The following is a 21,818-nucleotide window of genomic DNA, read 5'->3' as shown; positions in this document are numbered from 1 at the left end:
GGTTATGTTATACACAATTGATAGCTACATATAAGTAACAACATCTGCTAAGCAAAATGTTTGTCGTATGGCTTTTCACGTGGAAGAGTCCTGGTTCGATTCCCGGAAGCGCATTCTGCTAACTTTCTGTACAATATATTTTTATATACCTGTTATGTCTTACACAATTCATAGCTACATATAAGTAACAACATCTGCTAAGCAAAATGTCTGTCGTACGGCTTTTCACGTGGAAGAGTCCTGGTTCGATTCCCGGGGGCGCATTCTGCTAACTTTCTGTACAATATAATTTATATATACCTGTTATGTCATACACAATTCATAGTTATGTATAAGTAACAAGTTCACACTTCAAGCATAAAATTTAGCGTACGGTTCTCCACGTGGGAGAATACTCATTCGAGTCCCGGTGCAATCATTAATGTTGATTCCCTACATATTACATTATACTATATCTTAGTCAAGTTATAATTCCATAAAAGTACACCGAGTCATATCATTTTTCAATGCCGGAAAATCCGCAATCAATTCCCGATTAAAACCAAACACTTCCGTCCCCCTTATACTTCCAACAATTACAATATGTCCCTTTCCCATATAAAAAAGTAAACAAGTATACTACAAGAAACCTTTCCAGAAGTTTCGAGAGTGTTCTTTCCCCTATTCCAACAATAATAATTTTAAAAAAGATTTGGAAGTTTCCAGTACTTTCTTTCACTCATTCCGACGATCAAAATGTCTACAATATTCTCCAGCAGCAGCTGTCGCGTTACATGTGCTGCATATTAATGAATTACCTTGTTCTACGTGTGTGATCTGCATATTTTATTTCCGAAAAGGTTTTTTCTGTATTCTGCTTGTCCAATTAACATTTCTTTTGACCGGAAAAAAGGTGTATCCATTCTTCAAACTGTCATACTATAAAAAAGACCGCCCGTAAAAACAAGTATTATGTACAACATCTCCACGGAATATATAATTCAAAGCTATTCATCAATGTCAAGTTTGATTTTAACATGCAGAAAAGTAAAGCAGCTTGCTACGTGTTATGAATACATAATTATGACCTTGCTTTACTTTTGTATACGAATCTACTGAGCACAACTTTCTTTGTCTTTCTGCGATGAGCTTCTGTAAGTCAAAAATTTTCTGCAAGAATTCCAAAATAAAAAAAATCAAGATGATACTATCATGTTTTTATTACAGCTTTACATGAAGCATGGTAAATAGTTTTCAGTGGTATCCCTAGTTCGAGTTCAGAGGTGGATCTAGAAGGTAAAAACTAGGGGGGGGGGGCAGCCTGACCCCAGACTATGATAGGTATATTATAAGTTTACTATAACCTTTCAAAAACATAGATAATTTAAGCTATTATTTATATGTCACTCAAATCCCCGTTCCCGGGCTAAATCCACCACTGTTCGAGTTACAACCTGTGAAGTCACATTTTTTTGAAAGAGTTTTGCTAAAAGAAAAAATGTGTGCTTTACGAGACGTAAAAAACAGTTAAAACTATATTTATGTATCTGAAATCTTCTACGTCCCACTGTTATGCCGACTAGTATTTATGCGAGTCATCCGTGTATTTAAGACATTTACATATAGCAGGCATGTTTTCATACTTTTCTGTTTATTTTTCTCTCTCTCTCTCTGGCAATTTTTGTGCACAGGCGCGGAAAATTTTCTGTGATCACATCGCACATCGCGGTATATTCTGATATGGGGCAACATTTGTTTATTGTTTATCGGTTTCGAGGATGACACTTCCTTACAGTCTCTACTGGTGCTTATACCTGATTCTGGTGAAATATTAATGTTTAAAACTAAAGTATGTGGAATCGTTTATTTTATTTTTTTCAAAAATATTAATATGGTTGTTATATTATTAAACGCCTTAGATCACTCAACCTTTTCGTGTCTAGTATCTTCTTCAGTGAATGCGATTGTCCTGAGCAGTGGCGTAGGGAAGGGGGCAGGAGGGGCCGGGTCCGCACCCCAAAGGAGGTTCGACAATGTACTTTGGTACTTTGATGTTTGTAATTTTTTATATATTTTTATGTTTATATATTTTTTGTTTGTAATTTTTCTATATGTACCTATAATTGCACTTGCCTCCCCCCAAACACACATCCTGGCTACGCTACTGGCCCTGAGTACACTCCGTCGTCTTTACCTAATCCAGCCAGGCACAAGGCTAAACGTAACACTTAAACCACTTGTCGCTAAACTTACGAAGCTTCTGAGCTACCGTAACGTTTTTAAATCCTATTGTGAGCTACCATCCAAAAGAACTGCCAACTTTTTAAAAAAGAATCTTATATTTGTTTATGAACTTACATTTCTAGTAAATATGAAATCAAACTATCCAAGTTAGTAAATGTCTAATATACACACGAAAAACATAACATTTAGCAAATGTCTAATATACACACGAAAAACATAACATTTAGCAAATGTCTAATATACACACGAAAAACAACGTTTAGCAAATGTCTAATATACACACGAAAAACATAACATTTACCAAATGTCTAATATACACACGAAAAACATAACGTTGAGCAAATGTCTAATATACACACGAAAAACATAACGTTAGGAAATGTCTAATATACACACGAAAAACATAACGTTTAGATGTCTAATATACACACGAAAAACATAACGTTTAACAAATGTCTAATATACACACAAAAACATAACGTTTAGCAAATGTCTAATATACACACAAAAAACATAACATTTAGCAAATGTCTAATGTACACACGAAAAAATAACGTTTAGCAAATGTCTAATATACACACGAAAAACATAACGTTTAGCAAATGTCTAATATACACACGAAAAACATAACGTTTAGCAAATGTCTAATATACACACGAAAAACAACGTTTAGCAAATGTCTAATATACACACGAAAACATAACGTTTAGCAAATGTCTAATATACACACAAAAACATAACGTTTAGCAAATGTCTAATATACACACGAAAAAATAACGTTTAGCAAATGTCTAATATACACACGAAAAACATAACGTTTAGCAAATGTCTAATATACACACGAAAAACATAACGTTTAGCAAATGTCTAATATACACACGAAAAACATAACGTTTAGCAAATGTCTAATATACACACGAAAAACATAACGTTTAACAAATGTCTAATATACACACGAAAAACATAACGTTTAACAAATGTCTAATATACACACGAAAAACATAACGTTTAGCAAATGTCTAATATACACACGAAAAACATAACGTTTAGCAAATGTCTAATATACACACGAAAAACATAACGTTTAGCAAATGTCTAATAAACACACGAAAAACATAACGTTTAGCAAATGTCTAATAAACACACGAAAAACATAACGTTGAGCAAATGTCTAATAAACACACGAAAAACATAACGTTTAGCAAATGTCTAATAAACACACGAAAAACATAACGTTGAGCAAATGTCTAATAAACACACGAAAATACTAACGTTGAGCAAATGTCTAATAAACACACGAAAAACATAACGTTGAGCAAATGTCTAATATACACACGAAAAACATAACGTTTAGCAAATGTCTAATAAACACACGAAAAACATAACGTGCACATCCCCACGCGTATACAATCAACTGTGAGATGAGGTTGACAATGGCAGTTGCGCGGGAGAAACAAGCAGTTGTTGTTGTCAGCGCCTCCTGTCGTTAGCGTCAGCTCAGTAGAGGAGTGAAGGTTAGCCAACCGGAGCGTTAACACGATCTACCGAAAATGTTCCCGCGAGATTCTAGTAGCTCGCGATCGATGGTTTGTCAATCACTGATTTATACGAAGCAGTCTAAGAATTAGAAAAAGCTTTCAACTCTTAAAATCAATCTTTAAAAATTTACAATATTATTTGTAAGATAAAATAATAAATAAATAAATAAAAAGTCTAAACTTTAGACAATTTGTAAAATACATAATGAGTTCCGTCCAACATATTATGAAATCTTAAACATTCTGTCGCCCCTTTTTGTTCCATCGACCCCTTTGGAAACGAGAACGGTCGCAGTGACAGCAACTTCATTAGAATATCAAATGTAGTGTTTTAATTCTGGTAGAGACAGACACCTGCCAGCTGATCAAGGCTTCAAAGTTTGATTACGCATTGAAGCCCTAGCAACACAACTAGTAACCACGACAGTGGGGAAACGGTAGACTGGCCAACTGCGAACGTTGAGTGTACGTTGGAATTGCACGCTTTGTCGAGCATTTTCGGACGCACTCAATGGCCACGCAACTGTTATGCGAAAGAAAGAAGATTGCTATTGGGGGTGTCAGGTCGAAACTACAGGGTATTAGGTAAATGACGACAAATCGTTGGTTGGCCAACATTCAAGTTAAACTACGTTGGACCTACGCATTTTTCAACTTTATTTTTTCAATCCCAAATTATACCGAGCATTAGCCAATGTAGAGCCCACCGATAGTACTGCTAGAAGGCGATTTTTGTTATTTATATGAATATTTATACCTATGTAAAAATATTTATTTTATATCAATGAATTAAAATGTGAAAAATGGTAAATTTGGCTGAGAAAAAATATTAAGAAGTTTTTCGTTCAAATTTTCTGTTGCGTCGACCCAAACCACTACCGCATTAGGCCCCTTGTGATTAATGCATTACTTAAAACGAGTACATGTCTATTTTGTTTGAAATAATTATCCATGTAAGTTATTAATATATATAGAAACCAACACTGACAACGTTTGAGAGGTGATTACTTACCCCAAGATAAGACAAAAACTATAGACCAACCTGGGTGCACAAATGCTTCCTCTCGGATTTGTAGGCTGCCGAAAACATGAAAAAAAATGAATTTTAAAGGTCCATAGCTCCAAAACTGTGGAACATCAATAGCGTGGTCGGATCAAGACTTCACTTAGGAACTAATTTGTGCGCTATCCAAATATCCAAGTTTCAGAATCCTGCGGTACTTCCTTAATAGTTTTTATATAGGTAGTTGGTGAGTACTTCAGATTATATGCCCATAGCCCAAGTCCCTATATAATAATTGTTGCGTGAGTACCTTAGGATTCTGAAACCTATATTTTTGGATAGCGCACATATTAGTTCCTAAGTGAAGTCTTGACCCAACTACGGTAGGTCCCATAGTTCTGGAGCTATTGATCTTTAAAGTTCATTTTGTGTGTGTGTGTGTGTGTGTGTTTTCGGGAGCCTGCAACTCTGAAAGGAAGCATTTGTGCACCCAGGTTGGTGTATATTTTTTTGTCTTACTTTGTGTCAGGAATCACCTCCGAAACGTTGTCAGTGTTATTTTCAAATACCCTGTATATATAAAGAGCCATAATACGTTGTATATTGGTATTTCAAATCTCGGCTCAATGGTTTGTGTCAAGATCTTAAAAACTTACTAATGCTGTTAGTTGGTTTAAAAGATCTGGCTTTTATATATCTATTTAATTATCCTAATATTTTTTTCGTCTTCTTTCCACAGAATATATCCACGATCTTCGATATCAGAAAATAGAAATGATCAGCTTACAAGGTGAGTGGAACTTTTCTTGTAATTTTTTTTTCAATAGTTGTTTTACTTTCTGATCTAATAGGTGGACTACTAGAAATTTACGCTTCCCTTCTAAAGAAGGGTTGTAAACTTAATAATTCCTTCCTTTAAAATTAAGAGAAAATTGTCTGAGAACTTGTAGGAGAAATCTGTGTCCTCTTCTCCTGTATCAAATCACTTTGAATCTCCATACATGATTGAGGTTATGAGCTTGTTTATCTACGGGCAATCACTCATTTTCAGATACAACACATTAGCTATTTTACACTGAAGCATGTAACAACAGTAATGCAAATAAATAAATAAATAAATAAATAAATAAATAAATTAATTAATTAATTAATAACAGTATCATGAAAACTACACATTTTTACATAAGAATATGCACAACTCAATTTTGCATAATGTGGATCGAAAACTTCTTTTAGAGGTTAAAAAAAAAATATCTAAGGTAGGTGGAAGTCTGTTGAAAGCAATAGGCAGCCTGTACATGAGCGACCTTTTGAACAATTGCAAGTCTGGGTTTTGGAACATAGTATTCCATGTTGTATGAATATCATCATCATCATAAGTATTCTGCCATTACTGGCAGATCACTTGCCGCAATTGAGAAGCTTCCATGCCGCACAGTTTTCCGCGTAACCTCTTCGTCTTTCACGTACTATTTTTCTGTTTTGATATCGGTCATTAATTGTAGTCTCCTTCGTCCCTCCCTCTTTTTCGTGCCACCGTTCCCTATAGCACATCCCTCATGATATAGTTCCTTCTTATCCAATGTCCCAATCAGTTTCTCTTCCTCCTCTTAATATCTAAAATTGTTCTTTCCTCCCTATTTCTAACACCCTCTCATTTGTTTTCCGCTCGATCCAGCTAATTCTCTCAATTCTTCTTCACATCCACATTTCGAAAGCTTACTCTGAAATTAATTGTGGGAAGTAGAGAATGACAGTTCTTTATTTTTTTTTTACTCAGTTTTCTTGCCTTTCATCTGTATATCAAAATTTACTTTTGTTATTACTCTGACCACTCTTCTCTCTTTGGGAAGTCCTCTGTTCTTATTTACAGATAGAATTAAATGAGAAATTTTGAATAATAAAGATCTTCGTTAAAAAAAAAAAAAAACAAAAAAAAAACAATTATTCTGTTTTCAAAATATGGAGATTTGCGATATATAAGTCCCATCTAAGTATGATATAGCTTCGTTCTAAGACATTCCATATTTACATGTTTTTTTTACTTTTAAAGCTTTCGTTTTATTGTTTTAACACATCTTGTAACACACATGTTTTATCTGTTTACTGTAAAATGTTTAATGTTATTGGATCTGTTTGTTTCACTTAATTTTTCCGTGAAAAAAAAGTTTGGATGGGCAAATAAATGTGACGTCAGGTATAAAAACTATTATTATTTATTAATTGAATATATATTTATCTGAAATGCAAACCATGAAAGTTCCTTGTCACCAAGAAATGGTAAACAGAAAGAGTAAGCATGTTGTGTTGTGTGAGTCATCTTTGAAAGTATGTCAGTATGTAAATAGCAGACGTTAAGTGTATATAATACTGTGCTTAGTTTATTGTACACACTAGAATGAGTTATCTTCTTTTACAAATAGAATTATTTACAATTTATCCTTTGTAACTAGACACGAGTTACATAAAGAGGAAACAGGGAAGATTGTAATTATGAAAATATTACTCACTGTTCATAATCATGTTGTACTAGTATTTGTTATGTAATAGTATTGAATTTACATTCTTCGATTTGGAAGGTAATTTTGGGTTCTTTCTTTTAGTATAACATCCCAAGATTGCGTCCGTTAGGCGAAGGAAAACGGATGATTAAGGCAAGTGAATGATGATGGAAGAATTGGTGGAATGAGAAAGCGGAATGAAACGGGAATACCCCCGAGAAAACCCACGGACACGATGCTGTCCACCACAAACTTGGTCAGGAATCGAACCAGGGACCTACGCACCAGAGGTAAACGCTCTACCACTGGGCCACCGTGCCCACCATTTGCGTGTTCTTGAACAGGGCGCGAGAAGGGGAAACTGCTTCGATGAAAAGTAAATACTCATTTTATTTTCTAGAGCATGGTTTTTCAATCTGAGGTACTGGGTGGTACGCAGGACTTCTGAAAAGTTGTGCCAAAATATTCTCACACTTGAGGGGGTAATATGTAATGAGTAGGCTAGTTGAAAACCCATGCTAGGAACTATCTTGACGTCATCTCTCTTCTGGTAAGACTGTAAAATTTATTTGCTACTACAGCGTTTTTGATCCCCCCCCCTTTGATGTAGGTCAGAAACAAGTACAGGAATAAGACAAATGTTGAACTCAATTTTAAGGCTAAAACGAAGTCACTTAAAATCAGAAATTAAGAAAATTGTTTAGCTAAGAAGGCACAATCTTCACACTGAAGAAAGAACATGAATATTGTAATATTACTTACATTGATTGATAGATATCCTGAATGTAAGCATATTTTAGAACTGAAATATTATAATCAAAAATGTATTTATTCACTAGTGTTTTTTTTAAATCAGTATCGCATCGCAATTTGCGACAAAATTATAGAAATGCTGTGAAAACGAAATATTACATTGCAAAATGCAATACAAACGAAATATTATATTGCAAAATGCGATGAAAACGAAATATTACATTGCAAAATGCGATACAAACGAAATATTATATTACAAAATGCGATGCAAATGAAATATTACATTGCAAAATGCGATGAAAACGAAATATTACATTGCAAAATGCAATGAAAACGAAATATTACATTGGAAAATGCGATGGAAACGAAACATTACAAGCAAAATGCGATGCAGTTATGATAATTTATACCCAATGTGAGCTAATTTGCAACAACAAATACAACAACAAGTTATATCATTGTCTTTCTTTCAGGACAGAACGGTTCTCTTTCGATGTATCATATACTAAAATCTAAACGTTTAATGTAACTATTCTTCCGCTCGAAAACCCAACACTTCCCTTTTAGGTGTATTTTAGGTTTTCAGCAATAGAAACCAATTCACTACGGACACACATTACTGCAGACTGGTCAAAGAATTGATGACAAAGATACCTTATGCATTCTGACATCAGCGGAAGATCGGAGAGGGTTTCTTCTCTTCGTGTCCTTCTCCGATTGGTTCGAGCTAATAAATGACAAGGAAAACTAGGTAGTAACACGTAAAAGAAACTGAATATGATCGGTTTTTAGTTTTATAATTAAAATTAAGAAAGTGTTGGACTACTCATTTCTGGTGCGAGAGATTGTTGTCAACGGGTCGAGCGGCTCGGCTCACTCACCACCGAGCTAAAACAATAGCTCATCCAACTGAGCCGGTTGACATCACTAGTGACCTGACCCGATGAAAACTACTAAACACTGTTTAAATCTATTAATATTTCAAGATAGCTATACAAGAAATTTATCGAGTTGGAAATTTACACCTGACTTTACAAGACTTTTGTTTCGTAATAGTCCTCTTCACAGCTGAACTAAGGATTTCTTTAAGGAGAAGTCAGATACAAGAAGACCTACTAAGCCAGACATACAGTCACTTCCAATCTAATCTCTAGCGACCAAACTCGATCTATTTGAATGTGTTGAATGAAACGTGCCGACTCCAATGGCGCAATTGGTTTAAATGGGTATGCTCACGGCTTGTTCACCACAGAGCCGAGCTCAGAAAGACCGAGCCGATGATTCACCTGAGCCGAACCGGACCGAGCCAATGTCTCATTCGAATCGAGCCGGTTGACATCAGTAGTGAGAGATCACTGGTTCAATCCCAACTCACGTGAATTTAATGCAGACAACATGGTGTTACTGGATTTTCTCATAGTCGTTCCTTTCGACTAATTTTTTGATAATCATTCCCTTCCATTGATCCACCTTCTTAACCCATCGAGTTCAAGTGTTCGACGTTAAACTAAATAATTTCATTTTACCGAATCTAAACCAAATTTGGTAAGTAAATAGACCATCGTCTAAGGCAGTGATGACCAAATATTGGCCCGCGGGCCGTATTCAGCCCGCAAATAACAATGGATCATGCCTCACCGTTTTTTAAAAATTAGACGTAACAGGAAGTGTATAGTTGGCTGTCATAGTATACTTGAATCAAGATTTTGATTTTAGCTGTGAAATTATTGTTGTCCCTAGAATCGAACGCCACAAAACTCGGATAACTTGAAATACGAACGGAATATTTCGAGCAAACTTTATCTAGGAATACGATTACTACTTTGTAATCCGTACGTTTAGCACGCATTTCGTGTGTTCGCGTACGTCTCCTCTGCGCATTCATGGGTTTTGTTCTTCCGTTCGTTGTTCGCTGTTGGAAGTTGGAGTCAAAGCATCTCCTGTGATTTTCGCTGCTAATTTTATATCTTTATATAAGGTATAATGAAGAATACAACAAAGATTCAGAAAATGCAGGACTTATGCACGTTCAGAAAACTTTGGCCTCTGTGGGCGGGAGGAAAGTGTCCCCCGAGTTTAATTTTTATTTTATTATGGTCCGTGATGCATTAGATTGGTCATCAGTGGTCCAAGGAATAGAGATCTGTTGTTGCCGAGCTCGGCAACAGAATCTGCGTTTCACAACTTTGCACGCTGGCAGCATTTGAGCTCGGTTCATCGACTATGTTCCCCATTTTTCATAATGATTCTTTTAAAAACGGATTAAAATCGAGATGTTACAGGAAAAGGGGGAAGTTATGGATTATTACGAAGGGCAATTAGAAATTGGCTGTCTTTAGTAAAAGAATATACTATGCTGTAAACAGTTCTACAGAAAATACAGAAAAATGTCCCTTCGTGGTCAAGTGGCTAACGCGCATCCATCCTTTTCTTGCTCGTGGTTCCGATTCGATTCTCTTTCCATTGATACAGAATCGAGTAATAGATTCGTTGCATATACCTTGAAAAGGGACTTAAACTCCAATTAATCAAGGGCATGTTGAATCAGTGGTGGAGCGTTCAGCTCTGGTAAGAGGGGGTCTCTAGTTCTATCCCAGTTTGTGTATGTGTGTGATGAACGATATCGTGATTTCTCTAGCTGTTCCGTTTTCTGTCGCATTCCTCATTCAACAAATTTTCAATAATGATCTATAATCGTGCGATGTTATATTAAATATTTATCTTCTGCAATTAATCACTTGCAAGATTATTAAATGTTTTTACATATTTTTAATGTGATTTTTACAAACATTAGACATGTATAGAATGACGAAAGGAATGTAAGCTTCTTTGGGGGATTTCCCCTCGGGACAGCCCCTAAATTTATTAGTGGTTATCTAATAATTTTTCAATGCCGTAGAAAGTATACACTAATCTGATCTCATAGCGTTTCGCTTTCCTGTTTGCATCCTGTTCTGTATGAAATATTTTATAGTATTTGCTTCTGTTGTGCCTACATGGTTCCTCTTTATTCACAAAGGATCGGTATTGAAAATATGATACATATCCAAAGGAAGAGCCATACAAAGAACATTAGTCAACTGTTTACGTTCATAATGATGTATTACGTAAGATAATATTTTTGTGGAAACTATAATTTTTAAAGAAAACCTTGAATTCTCAATAATGTATGCACCTGCTCAAAACATAGGAGACACAGTAATTTGTTCGGTTTTGTAACTCTTGTGAAAAGATGAAAGCTCCCTCATGGCTATATGGTTAGCGTATACGCCTTCAAGGCGGGAGATTCCAGGTTCGATTCCCGGTGGAATTCGTAAGTAAGTTGTAAGTCCACGTCTCATACAGCTTTCGTGCTGAAAGGAAAGCAAAACTCCAAGTTAACCAATTTTGTTAAAATACCGGTACAAGCCGGTTCTTTTACGTGAGAAGTGGCAAAGTACACACACATTTAAAAATATTTTAATTCTTTCTAGACCCAGCACGCGCCAAGTGAGCTTTGTGGTGGACAAACACCGTATGCGTGGGTTTTCTCAGGGTTCTCCCATTTCCTCTCACTTTCTTCATTCCATCATTTCTCACCCACTGTCTCTTTTAGCGTGGCCGTCATAACTGTGGGACGTAAAACTTAAAGCTTTCATTTGCTTTTCATTTTTCATTCTCATTAGAATTTTTAGTTCTAATAATAATAATAACAATAACAATAATAATAATAATAATAATAATAATAATAATAATAATAATAATAATAATAATAATAATAATAATAATAGTTTCTCTGAAGTTACGGTTTCTTTAGATATTTCTTCGCTGTATATCGATTGCCTTTTTTGGACATTCCCTTCGCCAAAATGAACACTACTACAGTCTTTTCTTTCGTTCTAGACACTTTTGTAAAACTTTTTTTAATCTTTCTTTGAATTAACACCTTGTGTAGATTTTTCTCCATTGCTTTTTTTATTTCTTTGTTTGCACAGTTTCCTCACCGAAATTAACACAATTGTCTTCCGATATTTCGTAATTGCAAAGTAACTTCTTATTTCGAGACCCTAAACACGTCTACTCAAGCAAATCGTATGAACTGTTCTTATAGAGATTGCTGTGACATAGTCACACGCTACAAGTCGTTACTATCGTTTTCTACCCTCTCCTATTAACAATTTTTCCTCAAATATTTTTCATCTGAATGAAACCAAAACACCAAAGAAATATATTTATTTTTAGCCCTCCTTTCTTTCATGTACATTAAGGAAACTAAATTAGCTGCTGAGCATTTACTGAAATCCGTTGATGGCCACTTTCTTTGATGCCAATTACTGCTAGAAGTGAATGGCATTAGCCCTTCCCTTGTTGTAGTTAATCCTATTAGGAACGGCGATAGAAACATTCAAAATAGACGATGACATGTTAAGTGTTTTATTTTTATCGAGGTCAATGATTTCTTGGGTTCAAGCACGTCCATTCCCAGCGTATGGCTATTTGAGAAAGCGTTTTTGATGCGTTACCCCCTGTAGCGAACGCGGCCAAGGTGGCTCTTCAGTAATTTTACTTTGGCCAGAGTTGTAAATTATATTGTGAGCCAGTCAGGGTTTCCGGGTCTTTTTTGCCAAGTCCAGGTCTATAATAGCAGAGTTCCAGTATTCTGCACAAAGCATCTACAAAGCAGCTGTTTGTTAAAATCCCCTTGCCTGGAAACGCGTCTTTCCTTTTTTACTTCCTTTTGACATCTTTTAAACAGCAGGCGATCTATTGTTCCGAAACGCACCAAATACGCTTGAGCTGACGTTTTCTCCGCGTTTATATTGCTTTCGCGTTTGTGATTAGCCATCTACACTTAAATACATGGTCAGTGTATTCCAAGCATACGCATGAGTAATAAAAACGAATGGCGAACGCTTATGAATAGCCATGGGCTTTACCCGGCTATTTGTAGCGTTTGCAAAGCGATTTTTTTGCTCTTGCGTACACTTGTAATACGCTGACCGTGTATTTAAGTGTAGATGTCTAATCACAAACGCGAAAGCAATAAAAACGCGGAGAAAACGTCAGCTCAAGCGTATTTGGTGCGTTTCGGAACAATAGACCGCCTGCTGTTTAAAAGATGTCAAAAGGAAGTAAAAAAGGAAAGACACGTTGCCAGGCAAGGGGATTTTAACAAGAAACAGCTGCTTTGTAGATGCTTTGTGCAGAGTACTGGAACTCTGCTATTATAGGCCTGGACTTTGGGGGGAAACAGACCTGAAAACCCTGACTGGCTCACAGTATGATTTATAACTGGGAAAAGTGACGTTACCAAATAGCCACCTTGATCGCGTTCGCTCCAGGGGGTAACGCTTCGAAAACGCATTTCCAAATAGCCATAGACTAAGGTAAAGTATATATTTTTTTTTTTTCGGAATTTCCTTTTATGATCAGAAAGGAATTGACTCTTTTCAGTATTGCCTGGTTCAGTCTGCAAAGGCTTTGGGTAAAAACTGTGGTCAAACAGTAGAGCAATAATTTCAAGGTCACCATATGCATATAGGTCTTCATTCTTTCCTTTCTTCCCTTTGAACAACAGTGATTCTTGAAAACTCACTTTCCAACCCCCCCCCCCCCAAAAAAAAAAATGCAAACATTTTAACTGAATAAAGACGACATTGGTGAACACAGCATGTCTAGGAATTGTTTAGTGCCATATTTTGTTTTCAAATAGAGTACATGAAAGTCAATTGCTGTTTCTTCCGAGAAAAAAATTACGACCATCAAAGTACCAAAGTACATTGTCGAAGCCCTTTTCAAATCATTTTTGGACGAAATGTACACCGTCCATATACACAAGCGTCTTCGGAGCCTCGGCAAATTTGTGAATGTTAAATGTTGTGAGAAGACTATTATATGGACATAAATTCGCTGTAAACCGGTCGAAATCTCAAATTCCAATTTCGCTTCCATTGCAAACCCTCTGTTCCTCTATAGTAGCTGAAAAGGAAGGAGTTTCTAAAATGTTTCTACATTGAGATCAGGAACTGTAAAAGTAAAAGTCATATTCTTTTTATTTTTTACGGTGTCGTATTATGCTTAACGCAGAGTCATAATTATGTTGCGCAAAATATGAAGAAAATATGTCAGTTGAGGTGCTGGAAGCAATAACAAGCAAAAGACGTCATTCCGGACGTAATAGCATCTCCTCAAAACAAGCTCTTAAAACAAAACTGCTTTCTTATCTTTGAATATTCCACAAATATTTTCCTCCTGGTAGAAATAATACTAAGCGCCACATTTCAGATATCCAGTGAGTTTTACCCCAGGTGTTAAATTTTGTATTAGTGTTGTAAACTATGACTAGTTCCAGTTCTATGAGTTAGGATCGGCAGTGTATTCAAATGGTATAGCTTCGGTGTCGACAAAAAATAAACTCTACAGTCTGGGTCTGTCAGACCCACCGATAGGGAAAAAAATGTATTTTCATAGCTTATAATCTGCGTCTTTTGTATACCTTCCAGATAATATCTGCACATGGCAGCGATGTATGTATGCAACTTCAGTTGCTACCATGGGGGACCGAAGGGGACAGATTGGGGCCCGACCCCTCTGGCTCACGAAAATATATAGAGTTTACGTAATATAGCAAACCACCAATATTAAATATTTGATGCCCCCCTCTAGAAAAATTTCTTCGGGCGCTCCTGATTGTTACTATTTTCTACACAATGAAGCATTTAATTTGCTTTAGGTTTGTGAGACCTATTCCGTCAATTTACTTTATCTTTCGTTTGTATGTGCCTATTCGTATAATCTCGTTCGTGGAAGATTTATAGGTATTTCTTGTGCGTAACATAAAGGATTTTATAGAATCATTTTATAGAATCATTTTAATATTTTCCTGAGTGTACGTGGAATGGATGGAGTGCTAGATGATATCCAATGTGAATTGAAGAAAGGGCTTAATAAAATATATTCGGACGACTCGGACAGTGATCCAAAGCGGATAATTTTTAATATTTTACAGATCAACAAGTTTATTATTATCATAAATTCAAAGAAACAAAGAAATTATGTTTTACATGTACGATGAATTGACAAAACATGACTGGTCTCCTAGACCCAATCCGTGTTTCGTGCAACGTTTGTAACCCGTCCGTTAGGGGTTTAAGTTCTGTTCACTTTTCTCGTGATCCATAAGTTATCAATACATAAAATCTTCATTCGATGCATTGTATATTGTGTGCGTACGATGCACGATGACGACATATGCAATATGTAACACAACACAATGTTCTTCACCCGAAGAAAGGAGGACAAAGTAAATTATTTTTGCTGAGTGTGGTGAATATTTTCCAGTATATTACGTAATGCGTTGCAATAACCACAAAAATGCTGACGCTTTCTTACTAGGTCGAAGAAAGGGATGCAGAACTGAAAACATAGTTTCTCTGAGACTGTGTATCACGTGTAGATTATGATTCCATAATATTTATGATCGTTTAGTAAACCCTCACACACTTGCATACAAGTATCTCTTGAAGTTCTTGACTTTGCTTTATTCATTCCTTTTCGTCCAAAAAACTACTATTAAAGACAAAATATTGCAATGTTAATTTTATATGTAATATTCTCAGACCATTTGTTCTCGTCAGTCATAATTTCTGTGGGTTATAACTACGGGTGGACCTCCTTAAAAACAAATAACTTCCTAAATCAACATACATTATATACTTTCTCAATAAAACTGTTACTTGTTTAACAGGGAAAGATATTGCATTGCTTATGGGAGCGCTTCTCATGATTTTTTTTGTTTTAGTCATATATAAATATATCTTTTAAATAGTTTTTACTCTATAAGTACGATTGTTTTATTTTTTACATTTCAGTACCATTTATTTTATTTTTTAAAGAATTTAATTTTTTTTACCTTTTTCTAGTACGAATTGTTTTATTTTTCAAAGAAAGCACATTTTATTTTTATTTATTTATTTATTTATTTGTTATGCTTACACATTCGCCCAGTTCTTGAAATCCATGGTACTTTCAAATCTGGAATGTAATTTTACGAAGATCTCCTACATGTTATACTGTACATGCCAACTCTACAGAATTTTTGGTTGCATAACAGAGTAGGATATATACACAGTAATTGCAAGGAGACGTGAAGCTTGATCTAGATTTAGCAATTTCAGCACCCAATAGAACGCCCAGTCGTCAACCCTATCCATGAAATGTTGCCAGTGTCGTCTCTCACGTTATACAGTGTTGTCGGATTGCTACTCAGTTTCGTTTTATTTTTCTTTTATTGTTTTTGTTTTATATTTTTGCTATCATTCACCATGTCTTTTAAGTTTAGCGGCATTGTTGGTTACAGGCACGTAGCCAGGATTTTGTGAAGGAGGGGGCGTCCGTGACATAAAATACTGTGATCATCACACCAGCGGCTCGATCATTCTAAACTATTTTACTGGAATATATATTGGTTCGTTTAGCCAGGATTTCGTAACGGGGGGGAAGGGGGCGTGATATGAAATTCTGAAGGCTCAGGAGATTGATCAATGTAAACTACTTTACTATCAACATCTATTGGTTTGTTAGGACAATAAAATTAGGATATGTTGATAAGTATTTTAATAACAAACTGTGAACAAATCTCGAGTAATAAAAGAATAAAGTATTGAAAAAGATTTTACAATATTTACGTTCCTTTCTTTGTTCATTCAGATATAACAATTTTCCTTTCATTATGATCTCAACTATTATGAAAAGTACATATTCACTATTATAAAAAGTACATACTCAATAATGTCTTGTAAAATATTTTACAATATCTGCGTTTCTTTTTCTGTTGAATCAAATACTAATAGAACTCCTTTTCCATATAAATTTTTGTTTTTATTATTCCGTCAACTACTGTCGGTTCCAAATGACAGGTTAAAGGAGCAGTAGAAAATTGTTTTTGAAATAACATGTTTGATTCTGCAAGGATGCGATGACGAAAAATTATTATTAAAAAATGTCCACGCTGTTACTCAACGGCACTATGCTTTCGGAAGCTTGAAATCTCCCTGACCAATAGCAGAAATTCTGAGAATTCTGTAACTTTTCTAGAAATTTCAAATTCCCTGACTCTTCCAGGATACCTCGCTCACCTCGCCACCATGTATTGCAAGTAATACAAATCTCCTCATAAGAAAGAGTAACCAAAAGCTTCCTGTAGTTTTTTTTATTATTATTTTTAACGCTGATCCTTCTTTTCCTCATTTCATTTTGTTTCTCATTCCTTCTTTATTTTTTTTAAATTTCTGTTCTCGAAGGGGGGATCCGGACACCTCCCCCTTGGCTACGTGCCTGTTGGTTACATATCTGCTGTTTCACGTGTTCTCGAGTTTGCGTTCGGAAGCCAGCTCTATGAATCGTACTGAATTCTTCCGATGCATTACACGGATGCAGAGCAGTTCTGTGATTGGTGTAGACCCCAGGCTTCATGAGTCGTCCGGTCACTATAGTAGAGAGAGTTATCAATAACTTAATAAAATAAATAAATAAATAAATAAATAAATATATATATATATATATATATATATATATATATATAATATGAGAATTATATAAAAGCAACAATGGAGCATTGTATTTTCAACCGACTTACATCGCTGTGTAAAAATTTAATCGTTCTATGATGTCGGGAAATGTGTTAGTTTAAAGTTCCAAGATTTGAGGACAAACTTGAACCAAGACTCAGTGGTCGAAACATCTCTGGTTCATCAGTGATGAAGGCATACCGCATCTTGTTTTTCAATGATCTAAGACATACCGTCACTGGAAATCTCCTTAATAAATCCATTTTTACAAAGTAATTGACGAATAGATTACATCTGAAAAGATTTTATTTCTTATGTAGAAATAATTTCTAAGTTGACAGCACCGACATTTTTATCTTTTTCCTACGTTTGTTTTTAAAAATGAGACGTCTTCAAAGAAGTTCATCTAGTTTGTTTTGATGTGCCCTAGACGCTCATTCTTTCGTAAATTTAAGGTGAGTATACGCTGGACTATAGAAATTTTAGGTGAGTATACGCCGTATACTCCCGTATACGCCCCATTACATCCCTGTGTGTGTCTTCTTGCCTTGATGCATATAAATGTCGTGTTTTAAACATGAACGGATTTAGGGATTGTCTGCTGTGGCGGGGACGGCAGATCTTCCGGGATTTGCAATACTCCTCAGTCGAGTGGTGATCCCTGAGTTTTCCCGCAGGAAATTGTTAATATAAAAACCCTGGTTTTTGAGGGTTTTCGTGATTCAATAAGAACGTACCAGGCCTATATCGCAGCTAATACTGCACGTAGAGCTTTCAAACAAAAAAATGCATTACCAAATCGTATGTGTAGAATGCAATAAAAATAGTAGTGAGACCAGTGGCGTCTCGTGAATACCTCCAACGGGGGGCAACTTCAAAATTTGAAATGGAAACAGGGGTTGGTTGTGCCTCCATTGAAACAAGCGCACAATGGGAGAAACGTCGAGAGGAAACACCCTTGCATCATCTGACTTTCACCTAGTAATGCGACCATGTTGCTGCCAACGAGGAAGAAATATGCCAAGGTGTTTCCTCTCGACGTTTCTCCCATTGTGTGTTTCAATGGAGGCACAACCAACCCCTGTTTCCGTTTCAAATTTTGAAGTTGCGCCCCCCCACCCCGTTGGAGATATTCACGATACGCCACTGGTGTCGCTACTATTTTTATTGCATTCTGCACCTACGATTTGATAGTTCAATTGTTTGTTTGACGGCTCTGTGTGCATTATTAGCTGAGATAAAGGCCTGGTACGGGTAGTCAGATACAAGTTTGCAACAACGCCTCTAGCGGCTAAATGGGAAAGGATATGACAAAGTTTGTCCTCTAAAAGTTGCGTGACATTTAATGTCCTTTCGAACGATTCCAACAGTTATACCACTTTCCATTTCAAAATTTGAAGTTGCCCCCATTGGAGGTATTCACGAGACGCCACTGGTCTCGCTACTATTTTTATTGCATTCTACACATACGATTTGGTAATGCAATTTTTTGTTTGAAGGCTCTACGTGCAGTATTAGCTGTGATATAGGCCTGGTATGTTCTTATTGAATCACGGTATATATATATATAAGAAAATTGTTGTCGGGAATCAGTCACTCCATGTCCGCACCCTTAACTACAGAGAAAATCTCCAATGATTTTCAGTTGATTGAGTTGAGTCGAGTTGATCTTTAGTTTAGCGTCCCTTTCAGCATCGAGGCTATATGAGACGTGGACCTACTGATTAACGTGGAATCCGAACCACATGAGCTCCCGCCGGGAATCGAACCCGGGTCTCCCACGCCAAAGGCGCGTACGCTGATCGCTTGGCCACGAGGAAGCTCCCAATGATTTTCAGTCATTCTGTAAATAGAACCGCCATCTTTTAGGCAACATACTCTCACTGTATTTCAATATTTAGATAGTGGTATGTCGAGTCAAAATCGTAATAAAACATACCGCCTCGGCTTTTTTGCCACTTCGAATACTACCAAGACTCGTATGAACTATTGAAGGTTAAATAAAAATATGTAAGTACTAAGTACAGTAGAAACTCGATTAACCGTCACTCTTTTAACCGTCACTCTCTGTTATCCGTCACTGCTCCGGACAGTACTGTACTTTAATGTGCCGTAATTGACGCCGTGCGCCGTGCAGAACACGGAATAAAGTGGAAGCGAAATGGACTGAAACAGTCATGCGTCACTTCAGGTCATGCTAGTTTCCACACAAAAACTTGGTACAGTACTGAAACCCTTATGGAGAAAAGCATGGACTTGAAACACTCAAGATGCCAGAAATTAAATTCCAAACTATTATGAATTATTTTCAAGACGAACCTACATTAGTGTAACATGGAAGGAATACGGTTTACTCTAATCCTGTTCAATCATTATAAGTTGTGATAAATATTTATAAAAATCCATTTTTTAAAAACGGAGATATTGCTTGATTTCCGCTTTTTCCAATGCCGGTTAACCCAGTGCATCGACTGGTTTCAGAGACAAGAGGAAGCGAATGCCACGCAGATACTTCTTCTTAGAAAAATACGCAACATTGCCGCACAAAAAGCTCGGCGTTCGAAGAAGCAGAAGATGATGACAGATTATTTTTAAATGTGTGGTTATTTCACTACCAGTTCAGTGTTACTCTTGTATGCAAGTACAGTACAGTAATTTAAATACAGTATAAACATGTATTATTCACTTGTATAAGGTTATTTATTTCTTCCAGAACCTTTTAAATCTACTTACTGCAGAGGTTTATAACGATATTTCTGTTATCTGTCTATTCGCTTAACCGTCATGGTCCCGGTCCCGAGGGTGACGGTTAATCGAGTTTCTACTGTAGTAAGAAGTGTGATTTTTTTTTTCTCTCAAATCTGACTTTGAACTTTCATTTCATACTCCAGGAAGACTTTGTTTTGCATTGTGACACACATAATATTAACAGTTTGTCATTAATCTTTTGGTTTCTTATAGTTTCATAATAGAATCGTTTCACATATGTTTGTTTTATATAGTTTAGAAATCTGAAGATGTAAACTTAACATTCCCCGTCTTTTTCCTTGTAATGCAAGTTTCTTGATAATCCAAGGTCAGCTTGATCTAGTCCAACTTAAACTAACTATACTTTAATTCTAAGAAGAACACATACCAGAAAATCAAGAATTAATTTATTTTTCAATAGTTTCTTCTAAACCAGTAGTTCTCAACCGATGTGTCGCGACTTCAGCATTATCGCAGAATTTAAAAATTATGAAGAATTCAATAATACTTAGGTAAAATTGAGACAGACCGTACCAGTCAACACCTCCAGCGGTAGCAATAATGCTCAGTGCTATATAGAGTCATTATAAGAACCAATTGGTTTCACTATTATTATTATTATTATTATTATTATTATTATTATTATTATTATTATTATTATTATTATTATTATTATTATTATTATTATTATTATTATTTATAATAAAATTTCATGTAAGTGTGTTGTGATGCTCTGGGCGTCAGTAAAATGTGTTGTCAGTCAGAAAAGCTTGAGAACCATTGCTCTAAACAACCACGATCAGTGTTGCCACACTTGGTACAATCGTACCAAATTCAGCCCTTTTTGTCACTCATCGGCCCGTTGGTACCACGCTGGCATTTTCAGCCCCTTTTGTGAAAAAGTTGGTACAATTCAACCCAATTCAGCGCCATTTAACAAATAGGCCTACTTGTCACATTTTCAAAAGTGTCACTAAGACTTTTTTCCTACATCTTACGTCACTCATACTGTGTGTTGGACTCTTAAAAAATGCTGTTGAACGTTCATTCTGTGACGTTCATGCTGTTGCACCGGCTAACACTACGAACTTTGTGTGGAAAATTCGTAATTCGAACGATACCGGAAAAACATGACGCTACATGGTCATATGTGCGCTGCGGATGAAGGAGATCAGAAAGAAGCAGCGTGGTGGAAATTTTAGCTTAAAAAAGTTGAATCAAGTGTTGAATCAATAACTGGTTTCCCTTTTAATTTGCAGCCTCTGTTATACTTCCTACGTGTGAGAAAAGTTTCATCTATTTCCACGGTTGTTCTGGGTCCTCCTATTTGGATGTTTTTAAAAAATAATTTTTAAAAATAACACTTATTTGATTTGGACTCTGGAAGAGGGGGGTGTTTTAGAATTTTATCTCTCTTAGTTTCGTGTTATAGAGCCATGTATTACACTGGTATAAAATAATGAATTCAGCCCCTTTTGTTTCAATTTGGTACTATTTTTCAGCC

At 35.9% G+C, this 21,818-nt stretch overlaps 1 protein-coding gene across 1 annotated transcript in view; it reads left to right on the top strand.

Moving 5' to 3' along the window:
• The first annotated feature begins 5,502 nt into the window (after window positions 1–5,502).
• LOC145677369 (uncharacterized) overlaps window positions 5,503–21,818 on the top strand; it is a 48,043-nt gene continuing 31,727 nt past the window's right edge. The window contains exon 1 of the mRNA XM_081747890.1: window positions 5,503–5,554. Coding sequence (XP_081604016.1) covers window positions 5,539–5,554 — 16 coding nt within the window. The 5' untranslated portion in view covers window positions 5,503–5,538. The remainder of the gene's footprint in view (window positions 5,555–21,818) is intronic.

The sequence above is a fragment of the Thermobia domestica genome, unplaced genomic scaffold, assembly GCF_964235325.1.
Source record: "Thermobia domestica unplaced genomic scaffold, izTheDome1.hap1.1 HAP1_SCAFFOLD_817, whole genome shotgun sequence".
In the NCBI taxonomy this organism is placed as follows: Eukaryota; Metazoa; Arthropoda; class Insecta; order Zygentoma; family Lepismatidae; genus Thermobia; species Thermobia domestica.
Note: the sequence above shows the minus strand (reverse complement) of the source record. Positions and strands in the feature narration are given on the sequence as shown.